The sequence below is a fragment of the Brachyistius frenatus genome, unplaced genomic scaffold (genome assembly GCF_029030835.1).
Source record: "Brachyistius frenatus isolate BFR_SWC_R1_liver_20210118 unplaced genomic scaffold, ASM2903083v1 Contig_143, whole genome shotgun sequence".
NCBI classification, from domain to species: Eukaryota; Metazoa; Chordata; class Actinopteri; family Embiotocidae; genus Brachyistius; species Brachyistius frenatus.
In genome coordinates, this window is record NW_027210742.1 from 194,217 (window position 1) to 212,500 (window position 18,284).

At 43.4% G+C, this 18,284-nt stretch overlaps 1 protein-coding gene across 1 annotated transcript in view; it reads left to right on the forward strand.

The window, feature by feature from the left end:
• LOC138630879 (neuronal PAS domain-containing protein 3) overlaps positions 1-18,284 on the forward strand; it is a gene marked incomplete at its 5' end in the record, with an annotated part of 199,183 nt that overhangs the window by 147,476 nt on the left and 33,423 nt on the right. Inside the window, one exon of the mRNA XM_069715504.1 lies at positions 3,248-3,428. Within this exon, the coding sequence (XP_069571605.1) occupies positions 3,248-3,428 (181 nt within the window). The remainder of the gene's footprint in view (positions 1-3,247; positions 3,429-18,284) is intronic.

An 18,284-nucleotide genomic window follows, 5' to 3' on the forward strand; every position in this document is an offset into this window, starting at 1 on the left:
CTTCCAACATCTTCACAAGTGTCTTAACACTGGAAACTTCGTTAGTACTCTGGATCCACTGTCTGCTGTCCCATATTGACAAAAGAGTCGGGGGAGGAGGGGTGGTGGTGGGTGGGGAGCACATTATAATGGTATTAAATCACTTGGCCAACCTTTGAGTAAAAGGCTGGAAGGATAACATGATGCATCGTGGTCGCGGTTGCCAAGGTTTCCAGCTGATTAAAAAACTCAGGTCACCATACATCTTCCGCACGTGTTTTGGTGAACAGAAACTGGCACAAAGCGTGTGTGCGTTACATCAGAGTCACTTTTATCTGCCAAGTAAACGTATTGCAGTTTGTCACGGTGGCGCCGACGCAGGAACTAACAGACAGATGTGTCCTTTCACGTGATGGGCCAATGGACATGGAGCAAATTTGGCATTACAGAAATTTGCAAGTGAAGTTGTGTGTGATCTTTGTGCAGTGGTTTCAAGGAAATAAGTTGTTTAATGTTGGAAACATCTGGCTTCTGTTTCGTCAGCTTGGTCGCTCGAACAGTGTTTGGTGTTGAATTATGTTCTTGATGCTCGTTTAAACACGCTTTTGTCACTTCATTTGCTCAAAGTTTCCCATTTCCAGCACTTGACATGACATTAGAGATGCTAATGGCGGCTAGCTAACAGCACACATTGATTCTCTGTGTGCTGTTGTGAGCTTTAGCTCTTCAATTTACCTCAAAGAAAGTTTTTTTCTCTCCTTTTTCTTCCATATTTCCACATAAAATTTGCCAAACTATTCCTCTCTCTCTTACGATGTCACATTTTAGGTCCTACTTCAGAATTTTTGATTTTCAAGCCACTCAATAGCCAGTAATTAGCTTCATTAGCTTCAAGTCATTAACTAACTTCAACTGGTACTTCAACAGCTTTTACATGTAACGGCATTTGATCAGATTTTCCTTTTTCAGCAGGCAGGTGGACAGCTTTCAAATGTTGCATTTCAATTGATATTTTGATCTTTTGTCAGTGCTTGTAAACCGACTAACATTTTTCATCTGCTTATAGTGCAGTCTTCAGCGCTTTTACTAAAAAGTCACAACTTTTACTGCTTACTTTGAACTGCCTTCATTTTGAACTCGGGTCATTAAAATTGCTTGGCTACGCAGACTGTCGCCCACTGCTTCAATTTTCTTTGCTGCCGTTTCCGAGTTTAAGCGTGTTTGTCCCACCCCTCCTTCACTGTGATTGGACGGCTGTTGATAGTGACGAATGCCGTGTTAATATTTCTCAGCTCTCGGTGACCGGAAAAGAATAAACAGTCAGCACCACGTCAAGCGTTCATTAAAACTATTTTAAAGTTGCAGCGGTGGCAGAGTGTCGGCCGTTTTCGCCACATGCTTATCGGTTCAAATTAATCCGAAATCTACGCCCTGGAAACTGCAAATTCCCTAAAGAGGGGGACCAGACCAATATTAATGGAGTGAAATTGGGTTCTGGTTCACACCCCGCTAATGACACCTCAAGATCAATTTTCACTCGCATTTAAATGATTTCGCTTCCTTTCATCATATTCATTGAACGTGTTCCATCACCTCAACTAAAAGTTGCATCTAAGCTCACCCATATGCCTAAAACCGACAGACACAGTTCTCCGGTAATGTGTTATTTCCCAGTCTACTGTATGATAATTATGTTGAAGTGTTGCTGAATGTCTAATTTCTTCTCTGCATTGTTCCCTCTGTGTAATTAGCTCCACCAGTGACTTTATGTAAAATAGTTCTGCCAAGTTTTAATTGATTAAAAGTCGCTGTGTTATTGCAGGGAAGAACAATGTAGATCCAATTAGCACTGTAACGTGTAAACATGAACACTAACTCCCATGATGCACCGGGATCTGCGCGCCTTTTGTGTGTGTGTGTGTGTGTGTGTGTGTGTGTGTGTGTGTGTGTGTGTGTGTGTGTGTGTGTGTGTGTGTGTGTGTGTGTGTGTGTGTGTGTGTGTGTGTGTGTGTGTGTGTGTGTGTGTGTGTGTGTGTGTGTGTAATTCAGCGATCAGCCTCATTTCTTAATCATCACTTTCTGCTCCAGATGAGACTTTATGAGGGGACTAAATTGCCTTAAAGGGATTTCTTATTAAAGGGATTACACCCATGTAATCCCCTTTGTCCCAGTGGACCCCCAAAAACCTGAAGACACACACACACACACACACACACACAAACACTCATACATAACCAGATTAGTATGTGCAAGTAAATTTGCACAATGTTTTTGACATGCTACAAATGAAAACCGTAAATAACTGCGCACAACCAGCACATGACGCCGTGGAAAACTGTAATCGTGTGTGTGTGTGTGTGTGTGTGTGTGTGTGTGTGTGTGTGTGTGTGTGTGTGTGTGTGTGTGTGTGTGTGCGTGTGCGTGCGCATTACACAAAAAGTGTTTGTGTTTATTTATAACCTTGACATGAATCTGTTTGTGCATGGTGTGTGTGTGTGTGTGTGTGTGTGTGTGTGTGTGTGTGTGTGTGTGTGTGTGTGTGTGTGTGTGTGTGTGTGTGTGTGTGTGTGTGTGTGTGTGTGTGTGTGTGTGTGTGTGTGTGTTTTCTTTTGAAAGTGTGTGTACATGCGAAATGTGTGTGTAGCGTAACGCCGCCGTTTTGGCGCCGCTCCCTCGTCTCATCCCCAATTAACGAAGACAAATCCGCTTCTATCGCCGCTAATGAGAGTCTTTAAGGTGAAGGGACTCTGTATTTATTTAATAAGAAGAAGCTTATTTATTCCATTTCCATAAGAAAGACAAAAATGCGGCTGATTCTCCACGGCTGCAGAGGGACGGATTAGAGGAGGAGGAAGAGCCGGATAGAAGGGAGGGTGGAGGTGTTGGAGGAGGAGCAGAACAAGTTGTTTGTGTGTTTACATTCCCGTTAGCTTCTGGATCATAACAGTAGCTCGTCTTCCTGTGGTCCACGTTAATGTATTTGGAGCACTTCGGGGATAGAAAAGTACACCTGATGTATAAAATTTTTTTTTTTTAAATATCATAACTCAAAGCATATCTGCGTGATGTCTCCTTTTGCAGAATTGGCAAGAAAAAATATAAAATACTTTTCCAAAACTAACAATCTAACGGAATTTATCTCCAAAATAAAATTCCCCAGGCAGCTTCTTCTGTAATTTGTGGGACACGACACCAAGGAAGGAGGATGAGAAATAAAATGGATCAGAGGACTCGTAACATCTCTCAACTCTTGTGTTTATTCCTGCAGGTGGAGCTGACTGGCAGCAGCGCGTTTGACTACATTCACCCCGGCGATCACGTGGAGACGGCGGAGCAGCTCGGCATGAAGCTTCCCCCGGGCCGAGGGATGTCCCTGTCGCAGGGAGCCGTCAACGAAGACGGGGCGTCCTCGGCGTCGTCATCGTCGCACTCCGAGACCCCCGAACCAGGTCAGTGACAGAACTTTGATAAAGTCTCTCCTTCAATTTTAGAGTCCGTTGACTGCCTTCGAGGAACTCAAAAGAGAAGACTTTGACCGACACCTCATGACTTTATATGGACGTTTGACTCCGAATGACTTGATATTTTCCTCAAATCAACTCTTCGTTTTCCTTTTAACGCGCGCGTGTACAATACGGAGACAAAAGCAGTAAAAGGTGAAGCTGTTCAAGGTGTTGACATGAAAAGAAATAGAAGTGGCACCATAAGTTCAAACGGCATTCAGGAGCACTGAGGTAATATGTCGGTTGTAATGTAGGTGATAAACTGAGCTGGAAACTGGAGTGGAATCTCTGAAAGTCTCATGTTCAGGTCGGGATGTGTTACCGAGAGGCAGCAGTCGGCTCTTGTTGGATGTTGGAGAAAATGGGAAGGTGTGAAGACCCGAGTGACTTTGAGAAAGTAGCTCGAAACAAACAAGATGATGTTCCACTACGGGTTGGTCTGAATGTTTTGGTGTGTACCGGCACTAAATGTAGTTGGAACACATTGCGATTAGGTAATGCAAGGCGTGTGAGGAACTGAAGGAGTGACTTACCCTCACAATGCATTCATGCCCCTTTTCTCTTTACCCTTATAGTATTCTTCGTAAGAAACCGTCAACATCTAAATGTCTTGAAAGGGGACCTTTTAGACTGTCAAAATTGTCGGATGTTCATATTAAATGTGGCTAAAAAAAATATTTTTAAATGAATGAAAACAAATTCTGAACTCTTGGTTTTGCAGCGAGCTGACTCATCACATCTTTTCATATCATCATCATCTGCTGCCAGCAGAATGGTTTCCCTCCTGTTTCCAGTTTGCGTGATAAGCTAAGCTAACCGACTTCACCATATATCAGAGTGGTATTAATCTGTTTATCAAACTGTTGCTATTTAAAAAATAAATAAAAAATCTACGTAAATCAAGATATTTTCGGTCCCACCCCTGTTTCTCCGGCATCTCTAACCTTGATGTCGTCCTCTCTGTTTGTCCCCCCCCAGTATCCCAACATGTAATTGCTACAGCACATTGTAAAGCCATCACAGCTGTAAACTGGGGGAAGGACACATTCCTCATTTGGATTCTTTGTCTCGTCGCCCCTCGTTCCTCCATCCATCCCTCCATTCTCTCCTGTGCCACATGTTCAAGACTTTTTTTTTTTTTACCTTCCCAACGCTTTTCATTGCTCTCTCTCTCTCCCTCTCTCTCTCTCTCTTTATCCCTCTCTCGCTCTCATGCTGATGATAATTTAAGTATTAGGGGAAAATCCATTTATAAATTAAACAAAATGACTTGATATCCATCGAGTCCCTTAGTTCATCAGCCTGTTCAAACAAGGAGTTGAAGATTGGCTTCGCGGCGGCCGGGGTCTTCGGAGACGGCACGGTAATTAGATCTGCCGTGGATTTTTCTTGGCTGATTGGTGCTGGTGATGGGTGTGTGTGTGGGGGGGGGAGGGGGTGGGTAGGGGGGGGGGGGGCTTTAAATTAATTGGAGTTCCACATTTGAGTTTTTTTGGTTCCTTTTTTTCTTTTCTTTTTTTTGTCTTTGACTTTCTGCAAACCGACGCCTCCCCGCGCACCAACACGGAGATGGATGGAGAAATGCGGTCGTCAATGTCCGTTCGTCTTGAGACTCTGAAACATGGATGGGTGTTTCCCGGTGCTAATTCGCCCTGAAGATAGAGAGGCATGAAGGCGCTTGAAGAAGAAAGGGGAGGGGAGGTGGGGGGGATGGGTGTGATAATGGTTTATGTGAATTTATCTGGGATTCCCAAAGTTAATTTGACTACGGAGAGAAAAAGAGCAAAAGAGAGAAAAACGGGGGAAGGAATGAGGACAAAGGTGTTTGTTCTCCCGCGTTAATTTGCCAAGAGAGGATGGGAGGAAAGGAAGAAGAGGCAGGGGATGTAGGGACATGTTTGAATGTGCATGAGTGCTTAGCAATGTTAATTTGTCCAAAGAAAGACAGAGGGGGGAAAAAAGGAGGGAGAGACGTTTTTCAGGCAGACATGTATGAATGTGAAAGATCCCCAATGGTAATTTGACCAGAGAGAGAGGAAGAGGGAGGATTAGGATTCATGTATGTGTTATTTAATGTTAATTTGCCTGGAGAGACGGGAGGAGGAGGAGGAGGAGGAGGAAGAAGGGCCACTGGGGCCGGTATGAATTTGTATGTGTTTTCCCAGGAGGGGTGCGGGGCTTATTTCAGGTGTCCAGGGTAACGATCCTGCTCATCTCTCCCTCAGACGATGTAAAGAGAGAGTTTTTTTTAGTGTTTCAGCTGTTCGATGGACGCATGGTTTCTCCCGGTTGATCAGAAATACAGAGAAATACCGGAGCGTCGGTTATTGCTTGTTGTATTTCTGGATGATTCTCCAGTTGAAGGCGGCAAACGTCCTGGACTGCACTCAAGTTCTCCAACATGACAAAACGCCCACTCACAGCGTGTTTCAACACGATCATTTCTCCCCACGTATTCCCCCGGGTTTGATTCCTCGCGACTTCTGTCTGTTTCCCAAAAACGTTCACGTACAAGTGGTCACAAAAACGCGTGTAACCCAGGTACCGCTGTTGACAAAGAGACATATCTTGGAAAATGTACTCGTGAAGGTTATTGCTTCCTCCTGCTCCGTGTGCATCACTGTGCCTGGTCGACATGTACAACAGAAGCAGAACTCTTTGATGGCTCCTCGTACATGATTATCTGTCAATCTACGATCTGACCGGAGCTCCTCACCGACCACTGAGAACTCATCTCAGTTACGATTCACTACCTTCCTCAATAAATGCATTTCAAATCCAATTTGTAAACAATAAAATACTGAGCTATTAATATGCAGCGCTTCTATAGGCTACTTTTGCACTGAACTTAATGTATCAGTTTGAACTGTCCACAGTATCTCAATCAGGAGGAACAGGATTTCCTTGTTAAATATGCGTGATCCTTAAAATCTATAATTTTAGTCGAAAAAGTGCAGCTGTTTTCCCCATTTGTTGAGATGAACATCACAGACGAAGAAGTCAAAATACTTAACGTCCGTCATCTGATGAAGAATCTGATGTTTGAGTTCACTGTTGCACATCCGTGGTGGATTCAGTTTACATATACGGTGTCTACACATCTAACATGTGTACAGGGTTACAGTTGTTTCTATTTTTTTCCTTTTTTCTCTGACTGCATACTTTTCCGTCTTTGCCGTTACACCCATCGTCTTCTCCACTCCACGTGATGAGTAATGCGTTTCCACCGGCGCCTTCGTCATTAGTTTCCGGTCCAGTCGATACCTGTCGAACACCACGCCTGCCGACGTGTCCAGTTGAGCTGTTCCATTTGTTTACATCCCCTACTCCTCCTCCTCTTCCTCCTCGAGGCGTCTTTCTTTCCTTCGTCCTCCCTCACCGGCATTCCTCCGTTCATCACCTGCCGCTTCTTCCTCCTTCTCTTCCTTCTCGGTGCACCGGGGGAGTCGCCGATCGATCGCTGCTGACTTTGTGAAGTTTTCCACTGCGGGCCCGGCTGCATCCCTCCTTATATGCTTAATGGTTAGCGAGGTGATTTTATGGCTCTTTCTTTTTTTGTTTTATCCGGAGGACCGTCATTTACTGGATTGGATTGTGTAATTTCAGTCTCGAAAAAAATAAAAAAATTTCAGTTTACAGATTAAACTGCAGATTAAACCAACAGTGTGTTCGTTAAATACAAGACAGACGGATTTGACCCACCTACAGCTTGCCGTCCTTTTCAATAAACCCCGCCCGCATTTACACGAGCCGAAAGTTGCTTCGCTTCCACGTAAAGTTCAGCCGTCTCAATTTTAGAAAGAAGTTATTAACTGGCCTCCCCTCGTTGGCTGCTCTGTTGTAATATATCAGAAAGTTGACCCCATCCTTTTAATTACAGTCACGCTCATAAAGTATTGAAATTGGAGTTAAAACACGGGACGACCTTGGAGGAGAGCGCTTTCCTTTGAAGCTGAAATGCTCCTTTCAACACCCTCTTGCAGTTAAAGAGAGTCATCCTTAAAAGCGCATGACGCAATTTGACTAATATCAGTCAAACTGAGGCGGAGAGGCTGGATGTCTCTATCAGCGCTGAAGGGTGAGTGGTTGAAAATTATTACTCGTAAGTGTAATTCAGAGTCTGACTGAGGAGGAGAAACTCTCCACGCAGCTCTTATTTTTCTGTCTCTTCACTGTCTTCATTACGTGTCATCAGATGAGGGTCACGGTGGCGTTTACCATGGAACTGGCTGTTGACTTTGACCTTTGACACCTTGTCTAGAGGGGACTGATGATGGAGGAAACTGATGGACGTTTGTCTGACTAAAAGCTTTGTCAAGGTTTGGTTGCAGTAATGCTTTCAGTTTTCCAAATTATGGTATTTATAATCAAGGTATTCTGACAACGGAGTTTTGTTGGTGGTTAAAAATTGCAAACAAAAAGTGAAACTAAGTGAGTGTTTGACCTGAGATCCACTAAATGACATAATGAGATGAGATGAGCGAACAAGCGAAAGCCTCACCGCAGGCTGAGGTTGTCGTAACAATAAAAGGTTTCAGATGAAGTATGACAGGAACAGGTAAGAGTCTTCAATTTCAGCAAAAATTGAGTGTCTTCGCATACAAATATGAACATTATGATCCCACGTCAAACTTTTATTAGTCACTTAAACTCCCCGTCATCCTGATTGCCGAAGAGGCTCACAATTCAGCTTGCTAGCAAGTGGGTAATAATGCAGGAAATGACAGAGGAGAAAATTGAGCAGCCGCTGGGAGCAGCAACGTTTACCTCAGTTTTATTATTAAATTACAAAGAAAAATGATGCGACTAAAATGACAACATATTAACTAACAATCCGCAGAATAATTAACTTCCACGGCCGGTGCCGTTTCTGAAAACGTCATCAAATACGTCATCACATCGTTAACGAGCTTTCAGAAGATTCCAGCATCCAAAATAATGAGTACCACAAGAGGGCAGCGTTCATACGGACTCATACGGATTGTGTTGTATACTGCAAAAACAAAAAGAACTTTAATATTGAGTCATACAGCTAACAATTCAACACCAAATCCACTGTTGTGGGAGATAAAAAACTGTTTTTGTTGTTGGCATGTTCAAAATGTTTCAAACTGAACAATCGGATTTGACACTTGATCACATTATTCTTGTGATATTTGAATATAAGTTTGCTTGTTTGTCTCAGCGGCTCGATTCCCTACAGCTCATCAGCGCAGCGCTTTGTCTTGAATGACAGAGGATCCTTAAACGCATCACCAGGAGATTTCGGTCCTGTTTTTTCTTTTTGGATGTTTGCTTCTCAGTAAAAAAAAAAAAAAAAAAAACTAAAATCTCTGATGTCAAAGGGATATTTGAAGAGGGCAAGAATAAAAAAGGAAAAAAAAAAAAAAACTCCCCTCCTCAAAACTGCATGACCACACAATGATGACACCTTTAACAGAAAAATGACAGTGGAAATTACACATTTTTACATTTCTCATTTCCTTTTTAGCTTTTATGATCCAAACTCCAGCCTTGTTCTTTGCTGCTCTAATGAGCTGTTTTGCCTTCAGGCTTCGATACAGTTCAGAACAGCCATGTACAGTATGTTGATATTTGCAATAACATTGTGCGCTTAAATTCCAATATATTTACATCAGGAAAATCATTAAAAAAAAATTCTCTTTTTAACTTTTTACTAAACTTTGACTGCGATATTTGACTTCAAGGAGAAACCAGAATTTGCGGTGGTTTTTGCCTTCGAACCACCTGCCTTCTGTCTTCGCTGGCTTTCATTCACATTCACACCACCAAACATGTAAGCTTGCACTTAATTGCGTATTTATTTCAATTTTCTCTCATCAGAGGGCAGAGAATTAGTTAGAAAAACACCTCAATTTCAAAGTCCTTCTGGAAGAAACGGCAATTCTGCCCTCCAGGAAAACACCATAAGTTCTCCATTATTAGCTCCTTGTGGTCTAATTGTCCGCGCCGTCGCCTTATTTCAACATCATAAGTCTTTGATTATTGTTGCTAATTACACTATTAGCACAATGGAGGGGAATAATTCGTCATAATCGCTCACATTTATCATAATTATCCAAGTTTACAGTCACCTACGTTTAATGTCATTTAGAGCGGCCATTGGCGGCGGATGCAGCCCAAGGACGAACTCGCTGAGGGTGTGTGTGTGTGTGTGTGTGTGTGCGTGTGTGTGTGTGTGTGTGTGTGTGTGTGTGTGTGTGTGTGTGCGTGTGCGTGTGCGCGTGTGTTCGGCGGAGAAGCGTGTTTGTATTTGCATTTGAAATGTCACTTGGACTCCAGGACAGGAGGCAAAGGTCAAATCTGGAGGGATATTTACACTCTTGATATCTTGTAGTACACGCTCCAGTTGTCTTTCACCTCTTTCTCTGATCCTTCTGTCATCAAATCATTTTGTTGTTGTTTCTTAAAATTTGAATTCATTAAGTTTAGTTTGTAATCTGAAGGCTAGCATCTTTTCCAGCTTCAGTTTTTTTTAAAATATTTTATGCACTGTGTCATTTCGCACCGAACAGCTAACAATTTTATAAAAAAGATTTGCTGATTTGATGCGGTTGCCGTCCTGTTTCAGATGTTTTTGTCTTGTCCAAAGCATTTACATGAGTGCAGACCGATCCTCATATCTGTAAAACAAAACATGCATGAGGATCCATGATCCAAACACGTGCTTTCTGATAAATAGGATCACAGTGTTCTCCCTAAAATCAACGCACATCCACGAGGAACAAGAGACTTGGAATTTGAAGTCTGCTGTTGCATGAAACTGCACAACGTGTAAGAAACCGCAAACAGGATGTGCAGTGACAAACAGTGTAGAAGTTTAGACAGAAGGCCGTTCAACAGAGGAAGCCTGTTTTAGGTGTTTTTGACGTTTATCAGTCGCCGGATCAATGCAATGGACAGAGTAGACATTGCATCGAAAGCACCCAGAGACATCTCCGTCAGATACACATCACCCCGCGTGGCCATTGAGAGCTTATTGTTCGCAAACAATAATTAAGTTCATTGCAGAACTGTACTCCTTTTACCTCGAAGAAGACCAACAGTCAGTCGGGACAGTCGCTGTATGTGGAGCCTCGACTGCACCGAAGTGTTTTCTCAAAGTGCGAAAACATAAAGACGTTCTGTCTGCTAACTGATTTCTACACGGCAGATCCTCTGAACTCCACACTCAGTGGGAGAATTAGTCACAATGGATTCAGCGAAAGAGCTCGAATTAATTAAATCAGTGTCACGAGTGTTGTTGTTTTGTGTTTTTTAAAGAAAAGCAATAAAACCACTTGAGGCAAACAAAGAACTTTTCAGAGACAGAGGATTATTACTAAAGCAAAATTATCCATTTGGTTAAGTTTTATTAAACCGCCGCCTGCTCGGCACCCGCGCCAAATGGAATCTTTAGAGTACACAATGGCCAATCACAAGCCATTATTATTCAAGTTTTCTAATTAGGCTTCTTAACGAGGACAGGGCTGTTTACAATGGAAACCGGAGCTGTTCAGATAACGACAGCAGAGGACAGGACGGCGCCGGACGGCAAATAAAGCGCTCCTCTCCGCTATCTGTCTGTCACAGCGGCGATAACACAGGAACTCTTCAAGGTCCAAGGCTCAACTTTTAATTTGCGGAGAGGCAGGATGTGTGTGTGTGTGTGTGTGTGTGTGTGTGTGTGTGTGTGTGTGTGTGTGTGTGTGTGTGTGTGTGTGTGTGTGTGTGTGTGTGTGTGTGTGTGTGTGTGTGTGTGTGTGTGTGTGTGTGTGTGTGTGTGTGTTAGACAGAGAGAAAGAGTGAGAGAAAAACTAAGTTTAAAGAGGATGGTGTGTTACACATGATGAGCAGGTGTGTCTGTCCTGAAGGTGTGAAATGAAGATGATGCGTTCAAGTTTAAACATGACATAGGAGCACCAGGATAAGAGAGGACAAAGAAATAAAAGGAAAGAAGAAGGAGGGAAAGAAAGGAAGGATAAAAAAGGATAAGTAAAACTTTGATGCACGGGAGAATAAAAGAAATGGAGACAGAAAGAAAAAAAATGAGGCGAGGGAATGTTAGCAAGAAAAACAATGGAAGTAAGGATGAGAAATTTAAAAAAGTCAGAGGAAAAGATCAAGAAAACAGTAAAGAGAACTCAAGGAAAGACAGATAAACGTTCAACAGCTTCATGATGGAGAGAAAGAAAAGAAAGAAACACATTATCAATGTCTTCAGGGCTGAACTGCTGCTTGTTGACAGCACAGCAGGAAAAAGTCGAAGGTCACAGCTTTATTACACACAGACACCGTCTCTCCATCACCTCAGAGGACATCACATTGACTTAATCATTTCCCAGAAACTTAAGCGTAACCTTAACCTAACTTTGAGCCATAAGACTTAAAGACGTACGTTGTCCTCACAATGACTGTAAGCACCAATGTGTCCCTACGACATGAGTGATACAAGCACACAAGCAGTGGAACATATGAGTCAACTGTTCCTGTTGTACACAGAACGCGCTGCAGCACCGTGACGTGCACGGAGCAGAGTGAGGCAGGAATCTTCATGAGGAAGTCTTCTGACTTCCATCTCTGGATCAACATCAGCACCAAAGTTATACACGTTTTTGTGACCTCTGCAATTCAACCAATCGGGCCTGAAAGTTGAGCAGAGACGGAGGGAGTCGACTCGGCGGGGAGGGAGCGACGATTTTCTTGCCGAGAAATTTGCCCCTTTTTTTTTATAAACTCCTTGTAAGCGGGGAATGTTGTCGCATCAGAGAACACCGACGGACCATCAAACCAAAGTTCAGGACGATCGGACCTCATGTTTTTCCCTCAGACGCCTCAGAGCGTCACAGCAGAACTCGGTGTTGACAGTCCGACCTTCGGGAACGAGCTCATGGTGCACAACCATGCGAACGTCAAAGGAAACCCACCTGTTTCGCTGCTGATGCGACGCGCCGTCTTCGATCTTGAACGTGAGCGAGAACTCGCGCAGCCACACAAGTTTCAGCACAAATACAGAAATGATGAGGTTTTTTAACATCTTACTTAAATGTCATGTAAAAAAAAGTAGACGTAGAAAAAACAAAACAAAGTCTAAAAAAATCTGTGAAATCTTGAATGAAGTTCCACACGTGACCTACAACAGATCTTTTCACACTCCTATCTGGATAAGAGCTGGAGGCTGACCTTCTCCAAACCATCTGTAGAAAATAGTTATCATGTAGAATAATGTGTGCTCCATCTGATCAGAGACAATAAGACATAGTCTGTGTTCATCAGGAGCCTGAGCAGCTCTTCACAGACGTGTTTGTAAAACCAGTTAGCAGCTCGATGAACACGGCCGCCGCATCTATTCCTCCTCACGCCTTCCTCTGATTACGGATGCTAATCTCTTCAGTTCATCCATCTGTCCCTCTCTTTGCCGCCGCCTGGATTCAATTACACCAACCGCACTCCTCGCTCTGTTGTCCTCGCCCTTTCTGTTTTCTTCTGCTTCCTCATCCTGTTCTACTTCTTGTGTTTTTGTGAGGGGTTTTTCTTTTTTTCTGCATCTCTTTCTTGTTTGGAAGTCTTTTATCTGGGGACGCCGCTCTCGTCTGGCCAAACAAGAACAGAGGGACGAGGCGAGAGAGTGAGAGAGAGAGAGAGAGAGAGAGAGAGAGAGAGAGGGAGAAATTATAAGAGAGAGAATAAATGACAGAAGGACTCGGTGACACAAAGGAGGAGAGAGAAGAGAGAGTTACGGAGAAGAAAAACTTATTTAACACAGAGACGGCGAGTTGGAGCGGAGAAAAAACAGCGAGGGACGTCGGTGCAAATTTGACCAAGATGCTTTACTGTTTGCAAGCATTTAGCATGTAGCATGCATAGCATAGTATATGAGCAATATTCCCATGCTGCTTGTGAAACTGAGTTACCATCGCACTTCACCTAACTGGTAAACAACAAGAGAAAACAAACAAAATGGTCAAAATCGAAGCAGCACTGGCAATGAAAGTCTGAATTTTAGTCAAACTGCAAACAAACAAAAAAATCCTTTCTTAGATTTCCTTAGAGCCCATAGACTATAAAAGTGGACGTAGCTTCCGGCTCTAAAAGATAAGGCCGGTGCGAAAGTGCCTTAAGGTGTAATACCACCAAGTGTCACAAGAGGTTGGCTTCAAACAGACTACGGCTCCATAGACTCCTATTCAATTTCTCTCGTGAAATTCAAGGTTAATACATTTTCTCCAAAAGTTATCTCGGTGTTTTGGTGTTGTTAGCTAAAGTCACTTGTTCTGATTATTTATTTATTTTAGCGGCCCATCTGAAAATAATCCCGTCATTAATTAGAAAATAAGCTTCAAAAAGCTGTGTTTTTTTTTTTTTTTTTTTTTTTTTGGGGGGGGGGGTCTGTTTGATTGACAGGCATGTGGTGTAGTCAGGTTACAGCTATCGGTGGGCGGGACGTAGATCAAGTCAGATCCCCCCCACCCTCCCCTGTAGCTCCTCCCCCAGCTCACCCAAATATGGTCGCTACCGGCTCCAAACCGCTCCGAACTAGCAAGATGGCGATGGCCAAACTCCAAACTCGAGGCTTCGCAAACTAACGGGTGACGTCACTGCTGGAAGTAAGCCAAGGTAGCTCAGAGAGGAGGAGACAAATTAAAGAAACGTTGGGTGTTTGTGGAAACAAGGTCTTAAGCTGGACAGCTAGCGGGGCGACCCAAACGCCTCAGAGTCACATGAACTCAAAAACTTGAACAGATAAATGGACGCGGACACGATGTGAGGAAGAGAGAGACGCAGCGTCCTGTTGTGTTTGTGTAAAAGCCGATGCGGAGCGGAGAGCGTTATAAGCCGATGGATCCGGTGTTTGTCCTGCGGCCGAGCTGTTTTCAGTGTAAATGCCACACGGGGAGCCGCCGGACGCTGCAGTCAGGCGACCGCGCTCTCTTCGGGAAATCTGAAATTTGTTGTGGTTGTTTACATTTGTTTTTGTTTATTTTCTCTGGTGTGACTGGGACTAGCAGCTGTCGATCGAGCTGCCTCACATCTGCATGTTTCCCACCGGACACGGGAACCTGTGTGTGACACGCTGACAGTGTGTAGGTCTGCTTTGTTTTTAGTACATCTTTTAATAATTGTCTTTTCATTTGTGTTCTATTATTTCTTTTGTATCACTTTTTATTTATGTTTTTCATTTTCAGATAAGTTTTATAATTAATTTTTTTTTTTTTTTTGCTTTGTCCTCTTTTAGGTTTTATCTTTGTACCTTTTCAGGCTTGATTTGTTTTCCCCAATTATTTTGTTCTTTTAACACAATTTCTCATTTTATTTTTATGTTCATGTGTAATTGTTGATTGTTTTGTTTTTTTTATTATTATTTTCTGTCTGTATACGTTAATTGTTTTTTTGTCTTTATTTTGTGTTGTTTTTTTTCTATTCAGTTTCTCACTTTCTCAGTCGTTTTTATAGCAACAGGATTTGACGTACAGATGCAGATACATCGGTAATATATTTTCGGAGTATTCGAGCGTCTTTTAGGGTTCGGCACAACATAAAGTCTGTCATCAGAGACTTTGTGCGGACGTTTGCGTACTTCAAATTTGTTGCGACCACGCGGACTTGGTGGCGCAGCAACCCGCCCTTCATGGGCTCTAACTGGAAATCGAAATAGACGTTGGATTTGAAGAGAGGCTGTGCGAGGATGAAATCGCTCAGATTTTGGTGATACGTTTTCCTGTAGTAGAACATTTTCTCTAAGATGACTCTTGAAAGTACGACAAAACGCAAATACCCAAATAGTCCCAGTGTGCGAACGAGCAAATTCAGGCCCTTTAATGTTTGCATTGGTGTCTGTATGTCATTACACACCACGTTGAAGCAGTTCGTACTTCTCTGAAGGAGGATTTAACAACTCTAGAAAGTTTTTACAGAAACAATTTTCTTTCTTGTGGGTTGAGATTGCACAGTGATGAGAATTAAAATGTAAAAGATACATGAGAGTCCTTAGCTTGCGTTTGATATGTTAGCTGATCTTCATTCTTGGATAACTGAGACATCTTCCCTCTTTTCGTAGCCACTTTTTCATCTTTTTTTTTTCTCCATAATTCTCTGATGCTCTTTGAAAGCATGCATTCCTCTGTAGATGTGCAATAAAGGGCTACTCCAGAGATTTAAACATTGCAATTTCCATTATGATGAAAAGATGAATTTAAAAGCTACACATATCGTACAAACATTACCCAACATTTCCCATGATGCCGCTCATGCAATGCAGATGTTCATGTCGGTCAAATTCAACACCTCCGGTTCATAATGCAGGTGTTATGCAGCAAACGTCATACACCTGTGTTCACTGGCCGAGCGGGACTAACCGCAACCACCACATCAATATCTTTCTTTTCCGTCCCTTCATCAGTCGGATTCTCTTTTCGCTTTCTGTCTGTCGTCCTCCACACCTTTCTTTCTCGTTACAGCTCCCCATCAGTCCTCCTCCGCTCACGTCTCGCTCCGTCTCTGGAAGTAATTACGCAGGTTGCAGATACAGACTATTATGTAGTATCTCTGCGTTGTGTGTGTTGTGTGTGTGTGTTTGTGTGTGCGTGCGCGCGCGTGTGCGTGGGTGACCTCCGACCTCGTTCGAAACAAAGACAAGCTGTCAGCCTCGTCATCCGTATCAGAGGAAACAAATTGTCCTTTACGTTTACCCGCCACACCGTCCTCATCATCTCTACACTTCATGGACAAAAGTATGTGGACGCCTGAATGACTCTGTGTACCATGTAACACACACACTATGATCGTTAACTTCCTGAGTACAAGACATTTCCCATCAGTGGAACCAAGCGTCCCAAAGCAGAATGAGCAGACATGGAGTGAATGGAAATGTGTGTCCACTTACTTGTGGTCATATGTGTCCCTCTGCCCCCCCCCCCCCACCCCCTCACACACACACACACACAATCCCCCCGCATCTTCGTTTTATTGTCTTTCTATTTATTTATTTTATTGTCTTTTCTCTTTTCCCCCCACTTTTCTCCTTTTCCTTTTCATAGGTAGATCAGTTCCCCAAAGAGGAAGAAGCTAAAGACAGCTTAGAAAAAGCCTTAAAGAGTCCCATCACGGGGAGATCACGGAGGAGGAAGAGGAGGGGATGAGGAAGATGAGATGCAGGGGGGGGAGAGGGGGGGGTATCTCTGCGGAGGAAAGACGGGGAGTAAAAGAAGAGAAAGAAAGAAAAAAGACAAAGCCGGGATCGAGGTGTCTCCAGACTATTACAGCGCTGTTTGATTTGAGCTCATTGTCCTGATAAGACTGTCAAAGTAAAAGTCTTTTTTTTTTTTTTTTTTTTTTCATCACTGCATTGAAATGAGGAGGGATGGTGGGGGTGGGAGCAGAGGGACAAAAAGGAAGTGAGAGAGGAAAAGAGGAAGTTAGGCGAGGAGGAGGACGAAAAGTGGTTTTACTTTTTTTTTTTTTTTTTTTTTTGTACATTTGGTTCCCAGGCTTTTGCATTGTGGGAAAAGGCTTTGAGGAAATCTACCATCACACGCACGTACACACACACGCACGCACACACACTGCACTTCCAAAGCTGCGTGAAAAAGTATGTGTAAAGAAATCCGTGCATACCCAGACGTTTTTATTTTTTAACCTTCCCTTAAATTGAATGTTTTATTTTGTTAAATTCTGCCTCCTCTTCCTCCCTTTAACACCATTCATCTTCCTCCTTTAATTCCATCTCTCTCTTGTCGTTCCCTTCTGTGTCTTTTCCATCCATTAGCCTCCACCTCCCGAACCTTCAGACCTCCTCTTCCTCCTCTTCCTCTCCCATCTTTCTCCCCTTTTTACTCTTCATCCTTCTCCCTCCCATCTCCACCTTCTTCTCCTGTTCCTTCTCTTCCTCCTCTTCTAAGTTGTTTAACCCCCTTTTCTTTTTCTCTTTTTCCTCTCCATCCGTCCTTCCTCTTCACCTTCCTCCTCCTTTAAATAATTTTCCTCCTTTTCACCTTGTTCCTCGTCTTCATCCCGCGACTCCTCTTCATCGTCCTCTCATCACTTCTCCCTGCCAGGTGTCTTTTATCTGTCTTCTTTCTCACTCCTTTCTTCCTCCCGTCTCCTCTTCCTCCTCCTTTTTCTCATCATCTTTTCCTCCACTTCCCCTTTCTGCTCCTGCTTCCTTCCATCCTTCCCCCATTCCTCTTCCTCTCCTCCCCCCTCTGTGTCTTCTTCACTCCCCCCCTCCTCTTCCTCTTCTTACATATACCACCTCCTCCTCCTCCTCCACCTTCATAAACGGAAAATATTATCACTTGGGCTTTTCCTCCTGACACAATTTGTCAAATCCTGTCTGATAGAAAACACATTCTATTCATAAGGCGAGTCTCGCCTCTTTCCGTTCCCCTCCCCTCCCCCTCCTCCTCCTCCTCCTCCTCTTCCCCCCCTGACAGTAGCAATTCAATTACAGCCGTGGCGGCGATAGTGAGCCGGAGAGGCAGGAATATGACAGGACAGTAACAGAGTGTTTACACAATTAAACTTTCACTGACAATACTCTCTCTCTGTGATGAATACCTCGCACGACTGCAGCTCCCAGCGTGTGTGTGTGTGTGTGTGTGTGTGTGTGTGTGTGTGTGTGTGTGTGTGTGTGTGTGTGTGTGTGTGTGTGTGTGTGTGTGTGTGTGTGTGTGTGTGTGTGTGTGCGCAGTATATTTAGGTTATTTCTGCTCTTATATATACTGTATATGTGTGTGTGTGTGTGTGTGTGTGTGTGTGTGTGTGTGTGTGTGTGTGTGTGTGTGTGTGTGTGTGTGTGTGTGT